This window comes from Heteronotia binoei, chromosome 9 (genome assembly GCF_032191835.1).
Source record: "Heteronotia binoei isolate CCM8104 ecotype False Entrance Well chromosome 9, APGP_CSIRO_Hbin_v1, whole genome shotgun sequence".
NCBI lineage: Eukaryota > Metazoa > Chordata > Lepidosauria > Squamata > Gekkonidae > Heteronotia > Heteronotia binoei.
The window spans coordinates 111,074,381-111,098,456 of NC_083231.1; the positions used below are offsets into that span (position 1 = coordinate 111,074,381).

The 24,076-nt window shown below is 46.3% G+C and overlaps 1 protein-coding gene across 1 annotated transcript in view; it reads left to right on the forward strand.

Moving 5' to 3' along the window:
- Positions 1-24,076, forward strand: part of SLC4A4 (solute carrier family 4 member 4) — a 287,851-nt gene that overhangs the window by 173,686 nt on the left and 90,089 nt on the right. The window contains exon 7 of the mRNA XM_060247411.1: positions 20,324-20,481. Coding sequence (XP_060103394.1) covers positions 20,324-20,481 — 158 coding nt within the window. The remainder of the gene's footprint in view (positions 1-20,323; positions 20,482-24,076) is intronic.

Here is a 24,076-nt window from a genome sequence, read left to right on the forward strand (position 1 = left end):
CAGCAACTGCGGAATCCTAAACAGAGTTAATCTACTTCAAGCCCCTTAAACGTAATGGGTTTAGACTGGAACTACTCTCTTTAGGATTGTCCTCTCAGAGAAGGGAGGGAAGAATTCATTATTTAGTGGTATCTTGAAGTGGAAGGCTTTTTTTTTTGTTTGACAGCAGAATGGCAAGCGTTCATTATTTCGGTATCCTGCTTACAAATTTGGCGGTCCCCTGGAAGCATTTTGAAATGCCTCTCTGCTTAGACAGTGACCGGGCAAAGATCAGAAAGCTTGAACACTCTTTGGTTTTTGACGTGCCAGATGCTAGGATGTTGAGGAAGCCAGATGGGTTATGTCCCAAAGCTTTTGTTTATGCCAAAGACAACTTTTCTTTGCCCCAAGGAGAGGATGTGGCTTTTGAGAACTACTTTCTGAAGACAGGAAGGGAGGGAGAAAACAGGTGCACGTACCGGGACTTCTGCCTTCCTTTAGGCTCTGAATGGGTTTTCTTTGTGTGAATTAAGTTCCTGCCAACCAGGGCAGAACCAAACTAGAGCCAAAATGAAAGTTTGGAAATGTTTTAAATTTGACAGAATGTCGGCATTTGATATTTAGGCTCTGAGCCTCTGAGTTTCCCCCATGAATTTTTAATCTTTACCTCAGATTTGAAACCAGAATGTTGCAAATTTGCTGGCTGTCGCCATGTTGCTTTGGTTTTGGTAGCCTTTCAATTATCCAACACTGTCAGCATGCAATAGTACTTAGTATGTATCTTGCTAAATGCTGCTGCATGTCGACTACATATAGGTCCATGCTACTGCAGGTGTGTCACCAATTACAAAATACCATTGCGTGTCAGATACCAAGTACTGAATACCCTTGCATGGTAACTATCAAGTATAAACAAATATGCAATAGAAGAAGAAGGCTGCAGATTTATACCTTGCCTTTCTCTTTGAATCAGAGACTCAAAGCAGCTTACAATCTCCTATATTAGGGGTAACCAGCGGTAGCTCTCCAGATGCTTTTTGCCTACAACTCCCATCAGCCCCAGTCAGCATGGCCAATGGCTGGGGCTGATGGGAGTTGTAGGCAAAAAACATCTGGAGATCTACCGCTGGCCACCCCTGTCCTATGTCTTCTCCCCCCACAGCAGACACCCTGTGAGGTAGGTGGGGCTGAGAGAGCTCTCACAACAGCTGCCCTTTCAAGGACAACTCGTGCGATAGCTAAGGCTAACCCAAGGCCATTCCAGCAGCTGCGAGTGGAGGAGTGGGGAATCAAACCCAGTTCTCCCAGATAAGAGTCCACGCACTTAACCACTATACCAAACTGACTCTGAAATGAAACCTCACCAGGTGTCAAATGCAAATACTTGAAGAATATCTGACACCAAATTTGCAGATGAGAAACTGGAGACAGACTTTGGAAGAAAAATTATTTCAGCTGCATTAGACTTGGAACGCCCATGCTGAGAGATCCTAGGCGGTAACAGTGCTGTAAGAAAAATTCTGGTTTTGAAAAGTTTAAAAAATTACACTACCCTGAAGATGGCCAAGAAGCTTACACAGGACAAAAACTGTCATTTGTTACTGTGCCAAACTACTAATATTTATGGCAGGTAGGCAAACTGCATAGATAATTAGCCTGGATCTTGTCCCTGGTTCTGCTGGTTGAAAAAAGGGAGGGGTTCTCTCTGACCACCGACAAAAAGTTAGGGGGAGCTCTGTGGGAACTGCACTTACCAAAGCAGGGGAATTTATCAAGATTAAGTGGGAAAAATCTGTTTGGATCTAACCCGTTGCAGGCATAGTCACACACCCCTGATGTAGCTTACAGGGCCTACTGTAAGCTCCAGGAGGATTGGCTACATCAGGGATGTGTGGCTTTATAGGCAAAGGAGTTCCTCCTACACAGGAAGCCCTGGTCCAATCTAAGTGAACCCATCTAAGTCCCAGTGGCTTCAGGAGAGTGACACATTTGCGTCAGTCTCCTATAAAAACCAATGGATGAGACATAGCATAAACTTCCTTCCTTGAATACATTTAAATAGACTCTAACCCACTATCATAGAATCATAGAGTTGGAAGGGACCTCCAGGGTCATCTAGTCCAACCCTTTGCACAATGCAGGAAATTCACAAACACCTCCTCCTGAATTCACAGGCTCTTCATTGCTGTCAGATGGCCATCTAGCCTCTGTTTAAAAACCTCTGAGGAAGGAGAGCCCACCACCTCCCGAGGAAGCCTCTTCCACTGAGGAACCCGCTCTAACGGTCAGGAAGGTCTTCCTAATGTTGGGCAGTTGAACAGGTTTTTTTTTTTTTAAAAAAAATTGGGTTGATTTTGTGCCCACAAAGCGGGATTCTGAACCACAGTTTAATCCTTGGAAGAGGAGAAAGCGGATAACAAACTATGAGGCAAACTCACATCACGACGTCTGTCCTGTTTGTGCCACCACAGTACTGATTTGCTCTGCATCTGAAAAGGGCTTCTACGTGTAGTAAATCTGGATCATATCCTAGGGGTGTCTCAAGATTTTACTCTAGCATCGAGCCATGTGTTTAAGTAATCCATTACGCATCCTTATTCAGAAAACAGGACAGAAATTGATTTATATCAATTGTTTAAAGAGTTTTCTTCCCCCACCCCTTTGATTCAAATTGTGTTCGTGTAATTCAATCTGCTTCGTCGGTCATGTTTTCATTGCAAGGGGCTGAGCCAGATTTGTTTCTTTGAAACTAATGAGTTGGTTTCCAGCTCTTTGCGGCAGCCTCGTAATTTGGTTGGGGGCAGCCGCCGGGTGCCTGGTTTCAAAACGGTGGGTTTAGCTATGCGATGTAATAAATAAGAAACGCTGCAGTCAGTGCGAACAGTAACCCGATTTGATTTAATCTATATTCTAATAGGGTTTTATTAAAGGGGGGGGGGAAGGCACCTGGAGAGACTGGAAGTTGCTGGAATTGCAGTTTTGTTGACTTGTTTTTCTGACCTTGCATGTTCCTGCAGCCTTATTCTCCCCCTCCTTCATTCCTAAGCTGCTTCTATCTAAACTTTAGGCCAGGGGTGTCAAACTCATTTGTTGTGAGGACCAAATTTGACACAAATGAGACCTTGTTGGGCCAGGCCCTGTGTGTCATAAAATGTAATGCCAGGTAGGGGAGATATAAAGGGCACAGACAAACACAATTAAAGATTTTTTTTTTTAAAAAAACCTTAAAACATGATTAAAACATTAGCACTTGTTGGTCTTAAAGGTGCTTTCTTTGTATTTCTCCCATGGGATCCAGGGAATTGGGCAAAGGAAGCTCTGGCTCTTTCCTTCCTTTCCCAGGGGACCTGGAGGGGGGAGGAGGCTCAGCAATAGAAGGAAGAGCAGCTTGGCTCAGTAGCTCTGCTGTGCGATTGAGAGAGCCTGACAAAGCAAGCTCTTCTTCCCCTCCCTTCCTCCCCAAGGGAGGAGCCTCAGCAATAGAAGGAAGAGCGGCTTGGCTCAGTAGCTCTGCTGTGCGATTGAGAGAGCCTGACAAAGCAAGCTCTTCTTCCCCTCCCTTCCTCCCCAAGGGAGGAGCCTCAGCCAATGGAGAAAATAGAGGCTTTGCTCTGTAGCTCTTGTGCGTTTGAGCAAGTTTTACAAAGCAAGCTGTGACGCAGAAGGAAGCAAGAGGGAGGAAGAAGGAAGCAGGCAGCCAGTTGCTCGGGGGCTTCTGGGGGCTTGATTTGGCCTCCAGGCCACAGGTTTGACTCCCCTGCTTTAGGTCCTCCCAGCCAAGCATGGCCTTGCCCTGGATGGCCCAGGCTAGCCCAATCTCATCAGATCTTGGAAGCTAAGCAGGGTCGGCCCTGGCTAGAATTCGGATGGGAGACCCGCTGGCAAGTCCAAGGTTGCAGTGTGGAGGCAGGCAATGGCAAACCACCTCTGAACATCTCTTGCCTTGCAAACCTTACGGGATTGCCATAAGTTGGCCATGCCTCAATGGTGCTTTCTACCACCAGCCAAGCATGACATAGTAAGAACATAAGAGAAGCCATGTTGGATCAGGCCAGTGGCCCATCCAGTCCAACATTCTGTGTCATATAAGAACATAAGAGAAGCCATGTTGGATCAGGCCAGTGGCCCATCCAGTCCAACATTCTGTGTCATATAAGAACATAAGAGAAGCCATGTTGGATCAGGCCAGTGGCCCATCCAGTCCAACATTCTGTGTCATATAAGAACATAAGAGAAGCCATGTTGGATCAGGCCAGTGGCCCATCCAGTCCAACATTCTGTGTCATATAAGAACATAAGAGACGCCATGTTGGATCAGGCCAATGGCCCATCCAGTCCAACACTCTGTGTCACAGAAGAACATGAGAGAAGCCATGTTGGATCAGGCCAATGGCCCATCCAGTCCAACACTCTGTGTCACAGAAGAACATAAGAGACGCCATGTTGGATCAGGCCAATGGCCCCTCCAGTCCAACACTCTGTGTCACACAGTGGCCAATATATGTGTGTGTGTATACACACACACATATACATACATACATATATGCACATACATATACACACATAGTAGCATCATGTCTGGGCTACAGTCATACATCGTGCACCAATCACGCCGTGTTCGTTATGCGAAGTAAGCCTCAGATTCTTGGGCTTGCGTACTCCCTTCCTCCACCTCTTGTGCTCTGTGCAGCAGCTTGAATTGTTCCTAGCTTAAGAAGCCTTTGATTCAATCACAGTGATTGCAGTTGGACAATTAAAAAAAAAATACGGTTGGTTTTGTGCCTGCAGAGCGGGATTCTACACCACAGTTCAATCCCGTGGGAAAATGGATAACAAACTGTGAGGCAAGCTCACGTCACAAATCAAGGGTGGAGCGCAGCACCATCCTAAAGACCAACAGAATAGCCAAGGCATAAAATTTCGAGGGTCAGATCTCCTCTTTGTCAGATACTTTGTCAGTAGGGAACTTTGACTCTCAAAAACTTATACTCTGGGATCTCGTTGGTCTTTAAAGTGCTAGTGGACTAGGGTTGCTAACCTCCAGGTGGAGATCTCCAACTTTACAGTTGATCTCTAGACGACCAAGGTCAGTTCCCCAGATAAAATGGCTGCTTTGGAGGGTAGACTCTATGACATTATACTAGGGGTGGCCAAATTTGCTTAACGCAAGAGCCACATAGAATAAACGTCAGATATTCGAGAGCCACAAGACAGGGACATCAGATGTTTGAGAACAGGAAGGTAGGTAGGTAGGTGGAGGTAGGGAGGAGGGAGGGAGAGGTGAAAAGAAAGCAACTATAACTTTAAATGCATTCTCTGAGGTGCTGGTTGTCTTGGCTTAGAGAAGTGATTTAAATAGACAAATGCCTTTTCCAAACTGGCTAATGGGACGGTGGGGGCTTTGAGAGGCACACAATGTGTGTGAAAGAGCCACAGTTTGGCCATCCTTGCACTATACTCGGCTGAGGTCCCTCCTTTCCCATGCTCCCCCCCTCCCCCCTCCCCAAATCTCCAGGGATTTTCTAACCTAGAGTTGGCAACTCTGTACTGGACTTGAGTCTTTCTCTTCTACTACAAACCAACAAGTGACCCACCTGAGCGTTTTGGTGTCTGACAGCAGTTAAGGTGGGCAGAGCTTTTACCCATTGGGCAAGCTTTTCTCTGCCGACCTCAAAATCCCTTCTGTCCTCATTTTCCTCTAATCGTACTTCCAAACTGACACGTTACTTTCACTTCCACAAATGAACCTGTTAAATAAAACAGTGATTCTTTTTTTAAAAAATGGGTGGTGGGGGGGAACCTTGGCTACTGTATTGTATATTCATGAAGAAAAAAACCCCAAGAATTGCAGTGGGAATGTAAATGATTGTTCTTATATTTCCGCAGTGATTATGAGGCCAGTAGGCAAGCCTTGCTTTTTGTCATCAGGGTTTTTGTTAAACAGAACCAGAAAGATTACGAAAAAAAAAACCCGCTGGGGTTTCCCCTTCCCCCCCCCCCCAGAGGCTTCTCCCCAGTTTTTCCAATGGAAAAACTGAAATTTTGGGGAGTACTGGGGCGGGGGGGGGGGACCTCCTGTGAAGTATTTTCTCTATTTTAGAATGAGAGAAATGCTTTTAAAGCCAAGGTAGAGTGACGAGAAGAGCACAAAAGATTTGTGGATGTTCTCTCCCCTCATTGGTGGATCTGTATAATATGGGATGTAAAAGGAAGATACAAATGATCCTAAGGGACCATACACATCTGGGCCATTTGCTTTTTGAGATCTTACCGTCAGGTAGACGATATAGAGTGTTGAAGGCTAGGACAAACAGATTTAAGGACAGTTTCTATCCAAGTGCTGTGGTTAGGCTAAATGCAGGGTTATGAAGGATTATCTGTTTTAGATGTATTTAATGGTTTAAATGGTTTTAATGGTTTTATGAATGTTTATTTAATGGTTTAAATGGTTTTAATGGTTTTATGAATGTTTATCCGTTTTAGATGTATTTAAATGGTTTTAATGGTTTTAATGGTTTAATGGTTTTAGATGTATTTAAATCCATTCAGAAGGTATCCTCATTGTCAGTTAGATGTTATAGGCCTGCCGGAAGAGGGCTGTCTTACAGGCCCTGCGGAACTGTCCTAGGTCCCGCACCTCCTCCGGCAGCTGGTTCCACCAGTAAGGTGCCGTTATTGAGAAGGCCCGGTCCCTGGTGGATTTTAGACGGGCCTCCTTTGGCCCGGGGATTACCAGCAGGTTTTGTGAACCCGACCATAGTACTCTCTGGGGAACGTGTGGGGAGAGACGGTCCCTAAGGTAGGCAGGTCCTAGGCCATATAGGGCTTTAAAGGTAATGAACAACACCTTGTACTGGACTCGGAATGTTACTGGCAGCCAGTGCAGGTCCCGGAGCCCCGACCGTATGTGCTCCCATCTTGTGCTCCCAATTTTCCCTGGACTTAGAAGAGCCAGGACTTCTGTGGTCCTTTTGACCTGCCATGGTTGACCTTTTAATTTCTTCCTCAAACCATTGTGACACATTTAGCCACAGGCCGGGTAAAAAGTAGTGTGTTGCCTCACCTTGCGGGAGGAAGGGGGAGGGGGACAAGAAGGACATGGGGGAGGGATTGCATCAGTGCCTCAGAGAAAATCAGAAAGTTTCGCTGAGAACTTTGCTTTCTCTAATCAGATAGCAAAAAGTAAGGCGCATGTGCTAAGGCAGCGTAAGGTTCGTCGGCTTGCTGGTTTTTTCTCAGCTATTGGGTGTATTTGCAGTTTTGTACAAAACAATGGCAGTTATAACTTTTAAATTCCATAGATTTGTCCAGTATTGCATTTTTATATGCTAAGTTTATAAACAATGTATTTTACGTTGTTAAAACAGTAAAATTAGTTTAGGTTTGATAGGCCAGTATAATACTACATATATTTCAGCTTTTCCCAACATTTCTGTCCCTTTCTGGGTGTGTGTATGCATATGTGAATGAGGCGGGGGGGAAACATTTCCCTCATGGCTTCAAAATTTCCAGAAATTTTACATCTCTTAAATCCTCCTGGCAGGGCAGGTTCCAGATTTGAGGGCTTCTTGACCAGCGTGAAGGGACCCCCTTCCTCTCCACAACCAGACCCCTTTCTCATGTTCCCCACATGTCCCCCGACCTGTGGACCCTTCTACCAGGTGCTTGCAAGCCTTCCTGCTGCCTGTTATCACGCCTGCCTGCACGCTTTTTCTCCAGCTACACTGGGCATCATAACCACTGCTGCAAGCACTGCTGCCAAACATCAGCTGTAAGGCCATGTGCAGCCAGGAGCATTGATGGCAGAGTACTTACAAGTGAGTGGGGAGGGTAAGGTCAGATAATGGGGGGAGTCAGTGGTGGGAGGAGCCAGTGGCATCGGGTAAAGCCCCAGGTCCCAGCAGCTGCCCCTCCTCAGAGAATGCTGACATGGGTCCAGCTTCCTGGCCCCAACATGGCTCTCCACCTTCCATCCTGTTTCCTTCCTTCCTTCATCCCTTCCCTTCCCCATCTTCCTCCCTCCCTCCCTCCTTTCCTTCCTTCCTTCTCTCCCTCCCTTCCCCATCTCCCTTCCTTCCTTCCCTCCCTCCCTCCCTTTCCCATCTCCCTTCCGGCCTTCTTTCCCTCCCTCCCCCATCTTCCTCCCTCCCTCCCCCACCTCCCTCCCTCCCTCCGTTCCTTCCTTCTTTCCCTTCCTCCCTTCCCCATCTCCCTCCCTCCTTTCCTTCCTTCCTTCTCTCCCTCCCTTCCCCATCTCCCTTCCTTCCTTCCTTCCTTCCCCCCCTCCCTCCCTTTCCCATCTCCCTTTCTGCCTTCTTTCCCTCCCTCCCCCATCTTCCTCCCTCCCTCCCCCACCTCCCTCCCTCCGTTCCTTCCTTCTTTCCCTTCCTCCCTTCCCCATCTCCCTCCTTTCCTTCCTTCCTTCTCTCCCTCCCTTCCCCATCTCCCTTCCTTCCTTCTTTCCCTCCCCCATCTTCTTTCCTCCTTCCCTCCCTCCCCCATCTTCCTCCCTCTCTCCGTTCCTTCCTTCTTTCCCTCCCTCCCTTCCCCATCTCCCTCCCTCCCTCCTTCCTTCCTTCCTTCCTTCCTTCCTTCCTTCCTTCCTTCCTTCCTTCCTTCCTTCCTTCCTTCCTTCCTTCCTTCCTTCTTTCCTTCCTTCCTTCCTTCCTTCCTTCCTTCCTTCCTTCCTTCCTTCCCCCCTTCCTTCCTTCCTTCCTTCCTTCCCCAAGTGAAAACTTTGGGCTGGCAGTAAAACTGTACCCACTTCAAATCTCATGCCATGAATTCAATTATTTCAAAAACTCTGACAAGTAACTCCAACTTCCCACTGGGGCACTCGACTCAAATTGGAATGTCCTATTCTCCAAAGGGCATCCGCTGCCACCGGTGGCTACACAGTTGAATAACTTTTGACTTCTTCCTCTGACCTTTGACAAACTCATTTATTTCACCGATTGACTTCATATAACCTCCTCCCCACCCCAGAGAAGTTCAATATAATTTCTCATTTATCATGTTCCTCCCAAAATAGGTTTGCTGATTGCAGTTTATTGACTATAAATGATAAGGTATCTACTCAGCCTCTAGATCAGAGAACGGGTTGCTTCACAGTTTGTTCCCAGAACCAGAAATTTCCGATAGCTAGTCGTGTATTCAAGGTCTCCATTGCTGTCCTCGGAAACTGCTAGATTTCTCTGAAAAGGGGTAAGGTCTGCTAATAAAGAAGGATGAGGGGGTGAAAGCCCAAAGTCTCATGTCAAGTGGAAGGGGCTGATATGGAAAATACATTGAAATCATGAAAAAGACACAGAACGTTCCCCAGCACTGGGTAATCTGCTCTCAAGGTTTATAGCATTTAGTCTTCAAGTTGTTCAACTGTTGTTCTTGAAATGGAATGCAGAAGGTTGAGTTAGGACCTGAGATAGAATTGTGCTGATCAAAAGGCTGGACTATGAAACCCAGGTCTTTTTTTATAGCAGAAACTCCTTTGCATATTAGGTTACACCCTCCTCATGCAACCAGTCCTCTAAGAGTTTACAGTAGGCTGTGTAAGAAGAGCCCTGTAAGCTCTTGGAGGATTGGCTACATTGGGGTGTGTGGCCTAATATGCAAAGGAGTTCCTGCTATAAAAAGAATGCCCTGATGAAAGCTGCTTTACATGAAGCAACAGTAGTCTAATAGCTAATCCTGGATAGGTTTCTTGGTTATATTGTCTGTCCCACTTACACGGTCAGAGTCCAGAATCAAGTCAAAATTGCTTAACAAGAGTGGTATTAGATTAGACCAATGGCCCCTTCTAGTCTAGCATCCTGTTTTCCAGCAGTGGCCAGACATGTAGCTTATAAAGGCACAGAGACCCTTGGTCCATCAAAGTCATTATTGTCTATTCAGACTGGCAGTGGCTCACCAGGATCTCAGACTGAGAGCCAATTTGGTGTATTGTATTATCTGGGAGCTGCTGTGAGAGCCCTCTCAGCCCCACTCACCTCACAGGGTGTCTATTGTGGGGGAGGAAGATATAGGAGATTGTAAGCCGCTCTGAGTCTCTGATTCAGAGAGAAGGGCGGAGTATAAATCTGCAGTCTTCTCCTCCTCCTCCTCCTTCTTTCACATCCGCTACTGCCCAGTCCTTTTTAAACTGGAGATGCTGAGAATTGAACCTGGGACCTTCTGCATGCCAAGCATTGAGTTACAGCCCCTTCCTCAGCCATTGGGCCACCTTTGCTACTGTAGCTTCTGTTCACCTACTGATTTTCTTCTCTTTCTTGGGGTTAAGGTGTAACCAAATGAGCAGCCAACCAGCAGAAGTTTTACAAAGATTTCTTGAGTCTCCTTTGGTCCGTTTTCTTTCTCCAGACCCAGTTTTGTATTGCATCTCTGGGACAGCTGGTGTTTAATGCTCTCTGCCTGTCCCAATTCCTATGCTTTTCATTACAGTTTTGTTCAGTTCCTTTTTTCTCAGGTTCCCCTGAAAACAGAACTACCGCTTTCACCTTGCTTGGCACTTACTCCAATTCGTAGCGAATGTTTGCGTCTGGTTTTGTCATACTGTCACGAGTCGCGGTGGCAACGTATGAGTCACGAGCCAAAGATCTTTTTTTTTTTTTGAAAAAATGCTTTTCAGTGCGGTTCTAAGCAGAATTGTATCCACCTGAGACAATTGCCCTCAATAGGCTCAAAAGGATGCCGCTCTGTGCCGTGATCCTGGCTGGCTTTTTGCTTACTTTAAAATGCAGGTGAAATCGATGTGGCAAAGAGTGCTGAACGGATGAAGGGGCTGTTGTAGATTTGTCAGGCATGAAATCCAGGTAGAGATCAGCAAATGCGCCTCTTAGCTATTTCAGTTGGCTGGAGGCTGGCCAAATAAAGAGGCCAGTAATAAAAGCCTCAATTTGTTGGAATGGAAGCAAAGCACAAACAGAATTATGCTAATAATAAAAATTACTACCTGCTAGAACAGGGGTGGCCAAAGTTGCTTAATGTAAGAGCCACATAGAATAAACGTCAGATGTTTGAGAGCCACAAGGTATGAACATCAGATGTCTGAGAGAAAGAAGGAAGAATGGATGGATTATCGTTCATCTTTCCCTTCCCACTGACCTGGTCAGACCAGGTCAAGGAAGCTTTTCCTAAAGTCTCCAGAATTTTTTCCTGAAGTCCTTCTAGTCTTAATTCTTCCAAATCACTGTTCCCATCTAATTGTCTCTAGCTAGACCTATTAGCATTTGCATGGAGGTGGCTCTAGAAAGGAATTGAACTGACTTCCTCTCATCCTGCCTGTTTTCTGCCCAGAGAGAGAACACCTCAGAGTCAAGTATTGTTCAGAGTCAAGTATTTGACACCTCAGAGTCAAGTATTGTTCAGTTCAGCTCTCCCAAGGGAAAAAAATGCATTTCAACACAGGAAGTTACTGAAAATGGTGGAGTTTGGGGAGGGGAGGGGCCTCAGCAAGGCACAGGGCCATAGAGTCTTCTCCCCATGGCAGCCATTTTCTCTAGAGGAATTGAACTCTGTCTTCTGACCGTTAGATGACCATTAGAGCTTCCTGACCATTAGAGCGGTTCCTCAGTGGAACAGACTTCCTCGGGAGGTGGTGGGCTGTCCTTCCTTGGAGGTTTTTAAACAGAGACTAGATGGTCATCTGACAGCAATGAAGATCCTGTGAATTTAGGGGGAGGTATTTGTGTGTTTCCTGCATTGTGTGTGGGGGGGTTGGACTAGATGACCCTGGAGGCCCCTTCCAACCCTACGATTCTATGACCTGGAGATGAGTTGTAATTTCAGGAGATCTCCGCATCCTACCTGGAGGTCCAGGTTTCCAAAGTAGTCATTTTCTCCAGAGAAACTATCCTCTGTTGTGTGGAGAGCAGTTTTAATACTGAGAGATCTCCAGACTCCCATCTCGGCATTCGCAACCCTGGCTCCAGCCCAGACTTTTCACACAGTCCTTGAAGGAGGGGATGGCTTTGGAAGTGTTTATCTGTGTGTACATATTAGAGACAACAGAGTCTGGAATGTAGTTTTTTAAAGCAGCTCTTTGACTCGTTCCCCATATTGTTTGAAAACATAAGCAGACCTCAGATTTTCCCAGCATAAATGACCCAGAACGGTATCTTGCATGAACTCTCTCCTTGTTCTTCAGAAAGCTCCTCTCATCTGAGGATTAAGCGGACACTCCACAGGAAGTGTAAGAACCACCGCCCCCCCCCTTCCCCAATTCTAACAATGTTGGTGTTCCCGGGACTCGGCAGAAATCTCTCAGTTCTCTGTGCTTTGTCGAAATGTCCTTGGCAGCCGGGGTGGAGGATGAATCTCAAGGACTTTTCTTCATCCTCTGTAGCCAGAATTTGAAATGCGGAAAGGTTAATGAAATATTCGCAAAAGCCGAGCCGGCTGGCTGCGCTCCGCCATCAATGTCCACACAGAGCCATGTGGAAATGACGGGAAATGTGCGTTGACATTTGCGTGGTCGTTAGAACACGCTCCGGAGAAATACGTTCCTCTTTCAAAGCGCGTGCTTAAGATGCAGGATGCGTCTCGGTGAGTGCGGCCAGCTGGACTTCTGAATGGATGATGCACACAAAAACCCTCTTCTTATTTGTCCCTGACTCCTGTGTTTCCATATCAACAGGAAAGCAGCTTTTTTTTTGCAATTGCCAAAGCTCATTCTAAAGTCTAAAAAGAAATTGGCCCAGATAAAGGCCATGCTTGGCCTATCAGAGAGATGTCCAAGACTTCCTGTTGCTCGGAGCTGAGTTCATTGATAGATTGTTCAAGGCCTCTTTTTGCTTCTTGAGTCTGCAATTCTTTAACCTTTTCCAGTGGCTGGAAGAGCCTGGATTTGCCCTACGGTGTGCAAACAAAAAGGACCCTCCTTTTGCGTAATGGTTTGAGTCTTCCACTTGTTCAAAGGGATACTAGTGTATGGATTTCAGGCAGCTTCTTTGTGGGGCCAAATTTTGGAATTCACGCGTTGCTCCTAAAACAGCTGACAGTATATATTTGTTACGACTTCAGATTACTTAACATTTAGAAAAAAATCAAGATTCCAGTAGCACCTTAAAGACGAACAAAATCTATGGCAGGGTTGGAGCTTTTGTGAGTTACTGCTCACTCCTTCAGATGGTGGCTGCAAGCATAGACAGCTTCAAGAGGGGATTGGATAAACATATGGAGCAGTGGACCATCAGTGGCTATTAGCCACAGGGTATAGATGGAACTCTCTGTCTGGGGCAGTGATGCTATGTATTCTGGGTGCTTGGGGAGGCAGCAGTGGGAGGGCTTCTAGTGTCCCGGCCCCGCTGATGGACCTCCTGATGGCACCTGTTCGTTTGTTTTTTTGGGGGAGTCACTGTGTGACACAGAGTGTTGGACTGGATGGGCCACTGGCCTGATCCAACGTGGCTTCTCTTATGTTCTTATGAGACACAGAGTGTTGGACTGGATGGGCCATTGGCCTGATCCAACATGGCTTCTCTTATGTTCTTATGTGACACAGAGTGTTGGACTGGATGGGCCACTGGCCTGATCCAACATGGCTTCTCTTATGTTCTTCTGTGACACAGAGTGTTGGACTGGATGGGCCATTGGCCTGATCCAACATGGCTTCTCTTATGTGACACAGAGTGTTGGACTGGATGGGTCACTGGCCTGATCCAACATGGCTTCTCTTATGTTCTTCTGTGACACAGAATGTTGGACTGGATGGGCCATTGGCCTGATCCAACATGGCTTCTCTTATGTTTTTATTCACAAATTTTTGTTTTTCTTTGAGATGCTACTGGAATTTTGCTCTTTTTTACTGCTACAGACAGACTAACAAAGCTGCTCATCTTAATCTATTAACGTTTTCGTTCAGTTTTAGTTTCAGCTACATATTCATCGCTTGTTACCCTTCTCTCTCCTGCCTTTCCCTTCCCTGCGACTTTTCCTTCCGCACGCAACCCTCACCCCCCATCTCCATTTAGAGTGTTAGCTGGTCGGTGAGGGGGTTTGTCTTTTGCCTGTGTCACCGTGGCATCTGGCGCTTTAAAGCGCTTTAATTAACAATAGATTGGGAATCCATCATTCTAGCTGTAATCTCAGAAAAGATACTAGCGCATCCAGATACAGAACTGGGGGAAAGAATGGTTATATGCTCAAGTGCAAAACAAAGAGGGTTTTTTTTCCTTATTTGCCGCAGAGTAGGAATAACCCTGATTGGGATATTCCAGTCTCATTTTGGAAGCTAAGCTGATTTGGCCCTGAGTAGTATTTAGATGGGAGACCCACCAAGGAATACCAGAGTCACTAAGCAGAGGAAGGCAATGGCCAACCACCTCTGAACGTACATTTATTTGTTTATTTATTTAGTAGATTGATATTCTGCCCTTTCCCATGAAAGGGCTCAGATTACATACAGAAATAAATAACAGTTAAAGCCCAACAATGAAATAATAATAAAACAATATCAAAACAAAGCCAAAAAGATAAAAATACAGCGTAGGCGGTGTGGGCGCATTTTACAGATTTAAAACGTATATATCAGCCTGAGATGCGATAGTCAAGATGGTAAAATGATAGTCTCTTGCCTTGAAATCCTTACAGCAGGGGTGGCCAAACTGTGGCTCAGGAGCCACATGTGGCTCTTTCACACAAATTGTGTGGCTCTTGAAGCCCCTACCTCCCTATCAGCTGGCTTGAAGAAGGCATTTCTTTCTTTAAATCACTTCTCCAAGCCAGCCAGCAATTTGGAGAATACATTTAAAGTTAAGTTGCTTTCTTTCCACCTCTCCTCCTCCACCCACCTGCCTTCCTTCCTCTCTTCCTCCTTCCTTCCTTGTGGCTCTCAAACATCTGACATTTATTCTATGTGATTCTTACATTAAGCAAGTTTGGCCACTCCTAAAGGTTCACCACAAGTCAGTTATGACTTAATAGCAAAAGAAAGAAAGAAAGAAAGAAAGAAAGAAAGAAAGAAAGAAAGAAAGAAAGAAAGAAAGAAAGAAAGAAAGAAAGGAATCAGCACAAGGCTTTAAAAAAATGTCATGTCCCTATGCAATGTTTTGGATTATCAAGGATTTCAGGTTTTCACGGCTGGTAACATCATTAGGGTTTGTAGAATCTTTCGGGATCAAAACGAAACTGAGAACGAAACGTCTGGAAGGAAAACTTTCTCCAGTAGAACACGGCACTTGATCCTGAAAGATTCTACAAACCCTAATAATGTTTTGGATTCCTTGGCACCTGAATCTCATTTGTAGGAATCGGTGCAGCTAGGGGTTTCCCCAGCCCTGTTCCTGCAATGACCCTATCAGAGGAGAGCTGTCGTTGGCTTGGAGCCACAGCACTGCAGAGCGTAGGGTAGCCTTGCCCGGGGTGATAACCATTTCTGCCACTCCGACCTCTCTCCTGGGTGCCGTTGTATAATCCCACTACACTGTTATGTGGCAGCGGTGATTTGGAGATGCACAGCTAGGAGCCGTGACTTAAAAGCTTAGCGCCTCATTCGTTAGCAGTGTCATGACCTCAGGTGCCCTTCCTGAGCTTCGCTGGGAGGCTTCCCCCATGGCTCATGCTGATGCACAAACTTACAAGGGACTGAGAGCTTGCTTGGGGTTTTTAAACACCCCCCCCCCCAAAAAAAAAAAAAATCAGTGACCCCGTAGTGCAGAGTGGTAAATCAGCAGTACTGCAGTACTGTGATCTGAACTCTCTGCTCACGACCTGAGTTCTATCCCAGCGAAAGGTGGTTCAGGTAGCCGGCTCCAGGTTGACTCAGCCTTCCATCCTTCCGAGGTCGGTAAAAGGAGTACCCAGCTTGTTGGGGGGGGGGGGGGAAATGTAGATGACTGGGGAAGGCAATGGCAAACCACCCCATAAAAAGTCAGCCGTGAAAACGTGAAAGCAACGTCACCCCAGAGTCGAAAACGACTGGTGCTTGCACAGGGGACCTTTCTTTTTCCTCCCCCACCCCCCAAAGGGTATTTCTTTAAATCTCCTAGTCCTCAGTGTCCTGCAGGCCTGAACCTTGCAACAATAAAAGTGGAGAGATCTAAAGTCTAATTAGACATGCTAAATGCAATGCTGCCCGCCTGTCTTGAGTTTAAATGAGAGTGTAACTTTCTGTGCCATTGGTGGTCCAATGAATATATAAAAAAAAATTCAGGATATAAATCAGTTTATTGGTTAATAACTGAAATACATCATATGCATAATAAAGCCAAAGTACAGCCCAAAAATATGTTTTGCCTGCTCTATACATAAATAGGGCGCATTACAAAAGAAATAATAAATCAAACCGAGTAAGCAGATAAAACCATTTAAGCAGTACATTTCTTTTGATACATTTTAGCCCTAGACAACTTAGCATAAAGCTAAAAATGAGAGGTCTTCTTCATGGGTTAATGAGGATGAGGCACAGGAGGGAATAAATTTCCACTTCAGGAAGGGCTCCCATTTTCTTAGTATCGATTTTCTTCTTCCGAGTTGTAGGGAAGGGCTACGGGAACCTGCTACTTTGTCTAGAAGGAAATACTCCCACAGTTTTGATGCCTAAGTCTGTATGGATGGAGATTCAGTCCTTTTCCATTTTAGTGCAAAAGCAGACTTTGCAGCTGTAAACATTAGAGAGAGGAGTTCCCGCTGTGGAGCAGACACATTAAATTCATCCCAGATATTTAAGAGAATTAACTGGGGAGAGAATGGCACTACCTTTCCAGCGAGCCTTGCGGTTCGAGATAGAACACTTCGCCAGAATGTGGCGATAATTGTCCAATGAATATAAATCAAAACAGACCTTTGTTCTCAGATCTGAGAAGCAGAGTGCCGAGAGAGCAGTTTGCTGTCCTTTGTGCCCAGTCTTAAGCAGGGCTGGCCCTGCCACTGGGCAAACTAGGCAATTGTCTAGGGTGCCGGCCTTCTGGGGGTGCCGAATTGGGTGCTCCATGTGACTCGGTGATGTTATTAGTGCAGGAGGGGTACCGGAAGTTAGCCTTGCCTAGGGTGCCAGACCGTCTAGGGCAGGCCCTGGTCTTAAGGATCTCTCTGTGTGGGGTAGTGGTTAGTGAACTGGGCTGGGATTGAGGAGACCTGGATTCAGTTCCCAGCTCTGCCTTGTAGCTCCCTGGTGGGTGTCCTTTGGGCCAGTGGGAGGATAAAATCGGGTACACAAGCAAGACCATACGCGGTTACCATTTGCCTGCCCGCGGCAGGTAAGCACAGATCCAGTTTGGAGAGCCAGTTTGGTGTAGTGGTTCAGTGTGCGGACTCTTATCTGGGAGAACCGGGTTTGATTCCCCACTCCTCCACTTACACCTGCTGGAATGGCCTTGGGTCAGCCATAGCTCTGGCAGAGGTTGTCCTTGAAAGGGCAGCAGCTGTGAGAGCCCTCTCCAGCCCCACCCACCTCACAGGGTGTCTGTTGTGGGGGAGGAAGGTAAAGGAGATGGTGAGCCGCTCTGAGACTCTTCCGAGTGGAGGGCGGGATATAAATCCTATATATAAAAAAAAAGATCCATGGTCCCAATCCCATGCCCTTCAGAAGGTGAGAAGAGAAAGAAAAAATGGCAGAAAAATGCCAGATATCACTTGGGATTGTAGGGAGGCTTAAAGCACATGGTTTATGATAGAGTAGTCAGTTTTGTGTTGGAAAATTCCAGGAGATTTTGGGAGTGGAGCCTGTAGAGAGGTTTGGGGAGAGACCTCAGCATAGTGCCATAGAATCCCACCAAATCAGCCATTTTCTCCGGGGGAAGTGGGCTCTGTAATCTGGAGATAAAGTGTAATAGTGGGAGATCTCCAGGCCCCACCTGGAGGTTGGCAACCCTAATTGCGATTGTGTACTTAAATCGTTTGTGTCGGTAGGCCTGTGGAATCCTTTAGGGACAGTATTGCTAGCTCCGGGTTGGGAAATACGTGGAGATTCGGGAGATGTGAAATGAAATTGACGAAGTAGAAGAAACAAATCGAACGCTATTTCTCTGGCTTTAAATTTGCTATTGGCAGGGTGGGTCTTTAATAACAAGTAGCAGGTTTTGTTTTTAGAATAATATTGGCTTCACTGACATTCATTCGTTAGTTCGGTCGTTCCATTTCTATTCCGCCTTCCCCACCAAAAGGCTCAGGGCAGGTTGTGCAACCGTGTTTAAAACTCTGACATACAAGAATTAAAAATACAACCACAGCTTTAAGATAACATATCTGGTCATGATTGCGACAGTCATGCACAGGGTTGCCCGCTCTCGGGTGGGAAGTTCTTGGAACTTTGGGGGTGGAGCCTTGGGAGGGCGGGGTTTGGAGAGGGGAGGGGCCTCAGCAAGGATGTGTTGTCATAGAGTCCACCCTCCAAAACAGTTTTTTTCCCTCCCGGAGAGCTGGTCTCTGTAGTCGGGTTTGTTACTTGTAATTTCGGGAGCTGTCTAGGTCTCTCTTGTCAGTTGGCAGGAAGAAAGGCAATCTGTTCTAGGAGGAGAAAGAAAGAGCATCCCATGGTGTTCTTGTCACCCACAATGCTTGCTCAGATTCCTTGTGCTTCCCCCTGAAGCTATGGGTTCATAATTTATCCAATAGGGATAAACAGAGCGGTGCTTTTGTAACAGTGGCTGGAACACCAAGGACAGGATGAATAATTACAGTCGTATTATCCTTCCATCTGTGTGCTTTCTTAAAGAGAATAAGTTGTGGAAACTTTTCTCTCCTTGAAACATCTGAAATCAATTTATCAAGTCATGCTGAGGTTAAAATTTCCACTCGCATGTGGTGGTGGAGCCATATTTCACTTCATGAACGTTTGTCTCCTTCCCCAAATATGCTTTTACGTTGACTCTAGGCTGCAGCTCAGGTGCTGGTTAGGAATACTGCAAATGCCTGTGATTCTGTGGGCGATGCAAAAGTTTACAGTTGCGGGATCCCATTGGAATGAGCAGGCCGATGTACAACTGTCACTACATCTTCAGTTTTTGTGGTTTTCCACATGAGATAACAGATTCAGTTCCGGACGCATTTTACTAGGCACTTTCAGACATACTAAACAATACAGTTTCAGTCCACTTCAGTGACCATTGCAAGTGACTTTTGCTAGTCCACACAGCAAAATCCAGTTCCAAAGTGCATTGGAAGTGGATTGAAAATGTGTTATTTAGTGTGTGTGAAAGTGGCCATACGTATTGTCAGAGCTTTTTTTGTAGCAGGAACTCCTTTGCATATTAGGCTACACGCCCCTGACGAAGCCAATCCTCCTGAAACTTAGAGAAGGCCCCTGTACTAAGTGTCACAGGCTGGGTACGGGCGAGGGTCCTGCCCGGTTTGCATAGTTGCCCATGATACTAAGAGCCCTGTAAGCTCTTTGAGGATTGGCTACATCAGGGGTGTGTGGCCTAATATGCAAAGGAGTTCCTGCGTATGTAGGCGTTGTTGTGAGGGATGGTGTACACAATATGAGTCTCGTGATAAGCTGTCTTATCCTTAGAGACTGAACATGTTGCTTTTTCAATGTTGCTAACTCTGGGTTGAGAAATACCTGGGGATTTGTAGCCTGGGGAGGGCAGGGCTTGGGTGGGAGGGGCTTCAGTGTCATAGGGCCAACGTTCCAAAGCAGCCATTTTCTCCAGGGGAACTGATCTCTGTCATCTGGAGATCTCCAGGTCCCGTCCAGAAGTTGTTAGCTCTGTTCTTTTTAAGATAGTAGCACTTGACTGCTGGGTTTGTTCTGGTGTAAACATTAAATTGACAGTTCAGGTTATCTCTAGAAGAGGACCTCTCTTTCCTGATTGGTCACTCAAATGCAAAGGGAAATTATGGTAAAGAAAATGAAAAGGAAGCTCAACCCTAGGGAGAATCCAGCACCCATCTGACTTTAGAGATTGCGCGGACAGTAAAATTTGTGCAAACCCAGGGCTTTTTTTGTAGCAGGAACTCATTAGCATATTAGGACACACACCCCTGATGTAGCCAATCCTCAAATTGCTTACAGGGTTCTTAGTATCATGGGCAATGATGCCAACTGGGTAGGACCCTCGCTCGTACCCAGCCCGTGACACTTAGTACAGGGCCTACTCTAAGCTCCAGGAGGATTGGAAGAAGAGCCTTGTAAGCTCTTGGAGGATTGGCTACATCAGGGGTGTGTGGCCTAAAATGCTAATGAGTTCCAGCTACAAAAAAGCCCTGCCTATCTTGTTTCATGTTGGTTTGTGGTAGAAAATAGTTTAATAGCACCTTAGAGACCAATAAGATTTGACTCTCGAAAGCTTATACCCTGAAACTCTAAAGGGTTTCTAGACCTATCTTGTGTCACATATCTAGAAGTCAGAGTTTATCTGTGATAAGTGATCTAATGGGACACTTGGCTTTCCTTCTTTTCGTGCAGCTCAAGAACAAGTTCATGAAGAAGTTACCCCGGGATGCTGAGGCCTCTAACGTACTGGTCGGAGAGGTCGACTTCTTGGAAAACCCTTTCATTGCCTTCGTTCGACTACAGCAAGCAGTTATGCTCGGTGCTCTAACAGAAGTTCCTGTACCAACCCGGTAAGAGGTGACTCGAGCGTGTTGCTTTACCAGTCATACCACAAAAAAGAAGGAACAAGCTTGGTTTATACTCAGAGTGATTCCTTACTGGCATTTGTGATTGGATTCTCCACTAGTTGCTCTGCAGGTGCCTCTTACATTGCGGATACCTCCTATTACCATTGTAGCAACAGGATGCTGGTTTTTTGGCGTTCCAGTTGCTGTGACAGAAATTGGAAGGAGCCCCGAAGCAAGAGGCACTGCGGAGCGACTGGTGGGGAATCAGTGGCTTGTGTTGATACAAGGAGAAGCATAGGGCAGAGCAAATACCGGTGAGGAATCACTCTCGGAATGACATTCTGACACATTCTGTGTCAGATGCACATGTTTTTGTACCAACTTATTTATTTACAATAAAATGGATATCCCTGTCCCCCTTCTTGCCCTCATCAGGGCTTACTGAGGCTGCTTTGTTGTTGTTGTTTAGTCACACAGTCGAGTCTGACTCTTTGCGACTCCATGGACCAAGTCACGCCAGGCCCTCCTGTCTTCCACCATCCTCCGAAGTCTGCTCAAATTTGTGTTAGTTACATCAGTAACACTGTCTAGGGGTGTGCAAAAAAAAAAATTCGGAATTAATCGGATTGGAAATATATGGGGCCAAAATATTTGGAATACCGTATATTTCCGAATACCAGTATTCGGAATAGCCGTATATATCATAGATATATGGCTTTTTCCGAATATACGGCCCAATTATACCGTATGGGCCATTGAAATCAATGGCAAAATAGGGTATATTGGAAGCTGCCTGGAGGGGAGGGGGTTTGAGGGAGAGCCCCCAAATTTGCAGGGAACCTGCAGGGGACTCTCCCCTATGAACTCCCCAAGTCCCAAAAAGATTGGGCCAGGGGTTCCCATTCCAGGGGCACTCAAAGAGGGTGCCCCTATCTCCACCATTATACCCTATGGGCCATTGAAATCGATGGCAAAATAGGGTATATTAGAAGCCGCTTGGAGGGGAGGGGGTTTGAGGGAGAGCCCCCAAATTTGCAAGGGACCTGCAGGGGACTCTCCTCTACAAACCCCCCAAGTCCCAAAAAGATGCCAGGGGTTCCCATTCCAGGGGAACACAAAGAGTAATTAATATGTCGAATTCACTGCCACAGGAAATGGTGAAGGCTTACAAGCATATACGGTTTCAAGAGGGGATTGCATAAACATATGGAGAAGAGGTCCATAAGTGATTATTAGCCACAAGGTATAGCAGGAGCACTCTCTCTGGGGCAGTGATATTCTGTCTTCTTGGTGCTGGCGGGGGGGGGGCAAGACTTGGAGGGCTTCTGGAGTTCTGGCCCCACTGGTGGACCTCCTGATGGCACCTGGATTTTGGCCACTGTTTGACGTGGACTGGATCCTGATCCAACATTGGCCTGATCCAACATGGCTTCTTTTATGTTCTTAAATACTGGACTTGGGTTTCTCTAACAGGCTTCCATGCAGCATGGTAAACTTCTTTTGAAACGGCAGGAAGGATAGATGGTCAAAAACCACCAATGGCCCTTCCCCCCCCTTCCTTGGCTGTGTCCAAAGAAGACCTGGAGTCATAATCTATGTGTTAATGCAGGCTGAATTTCCCTTTCCCTCCAGAAGATACTCTAGCATCTGATGGTTTCTGGTTTGTACAGATAATGTAGTAAATATATCATTAATATGCATAACCACACAATAGATGTGACAGTAATAGGGCTACCCATCTGGTCAGTATAAAAATAAAACCTCGGTAATTTAATTTCAGGCATGGACTGACAAGCCAGGCATGCACTATAAACATATTTGGGGGGCTGCTGGTGAAGGTAGGGTTGCCAGGTCTTTCCTGGAAGCTGGCATGGGATGGGGAGTGGGTTTACTGGGAGCAGGGAGTTTTACCCATGATTTCCAGTGGGACCCAGAAGTGATGTGGGGACATCAGGGTGGTGCTCTGGTTTTGGGCCACTGTGTGACATGGAGTAGATCCTGATCCAACATTAGCCTGATCCAATTTCTACCATAGAGTTCTTGTCCAAAAAGTCAGAGTATCGCCCCGACATGCCTGTTTGGTGTAGTGGTTGAGTGCGCAGACCCTTAACTGGGAGAACCAGGTTTGATTCCCCCCTCCTCCACTTGCAGCTGCTGGAATGGCCCTGGGTCAGCCATAGTTCTCGCAGAGCTGTCCTTGAAAGGGCAGCTGCTGTAAGAGCTCTCTCGGCCTCACCTACCTCACAGGATGTCTGTTGTGTGTGTGTGTGTGGGGGGAAGGTAGTGGAGATTGTGACCGCTCTGAGATTCAGAGTATAAGGTGGGATAAAAATCCAATATCATCATCTTCTGTGTCACATCCAGGTCACATTGAAGTCATGTAGGCACATAACTGAAATGTCAAGTGTTTCTCCGCCCCCCCCTTTTTTTGGCGTAAGTCTCCTCTGCTGACCAGCTCATTGGAGGTAGAGGGGTGGGGCTGGGAGCATGGGATCTTGGCCCTTACCTGGGGGAGGGATCTGGCATCACTAGGTGAATAGGAGGTGTTTGTGTCCCCCTGCTGATTACTGTATCTGTGTTCAAACTTTGGACTAGGAATCTATTAGGGAATCAGAGCCATTGAAGAGCTGGAATGAGGATTTTCTTTATGTTCAGACTATGAATTTTATTTATTTCATATTTCCCGCCCCTCCCACAAACAGCTTGGGGTGGCATTCACATCTTTTGCTAGAGGGAGTGGGCAGTGTTGGGGAAAGCGGGGGCTTGCGGGGATGGAGTTGATGAGGATCGTTGGGGGAAAAGAGAGGGGTTCTTGATGGAAAAGAAAAAAAAAACTGAAAAAGGACTCTTGTGGCACTTTAAAGATTTTGCGTGTGTTTGTGTGTGTGTGAGAGATGCCGTCAAGTTGCTTCCAGTTTACGGCAACCCTATGAATGAATGAAATGCCTAGTGGTCTTTAAACGAAATTCAGACCAGGAACACAGGACACAACGAGAACGGGCTTTAACTTTCCCCTCTAGGCTCTTTTCCCATCCTGAAATATCCCCAAGGCGAACTTAGATGCAACCTAAGTTTTTAGCAGCTTGCTAAAAGAGCCTGGCTTCTTAACCTGAAATGACAATTTGGCCTCCACAAAAAAGAGTCCCCATGCCTAATAGCCGGCCCGGAGAGAAGGTCTGGGCTGTGGGGAGTCAACAGCCTCCTCGAACCATTCCAGAGCCATCTTTTCTCACTGCAGGAGAAATATTCGTCTACATGGAGCGCCTGGTGTTCTCTGAAACCAAGCCGTCGGTGCTAATCAGGGTGGGGAAACTCATTAGCGCTGCATTAGTGAGTGTGATGAGCCTTCTCCAGCAGCTGCATCCTGTGAAATCCAATCAAGGAAGTCTCAGAAGTGCCGAGGCTGATTTTGCTGAAGCATTTTTGGCAGACAGCTGTTTGTTTGGGCCTCTCTCGCAATGGGCTCAGTTACAATGTTTTATTTGCTTTAAAAACCAGGGATTTTAAAATATTCCCCCCCCCCTTTCTTCCTTGTTAGTCTCTTTTCTTTTTAGCTGTTTGGTTATTTCTTAGCGTGTCTAGACTGCCCTCCTTCCCC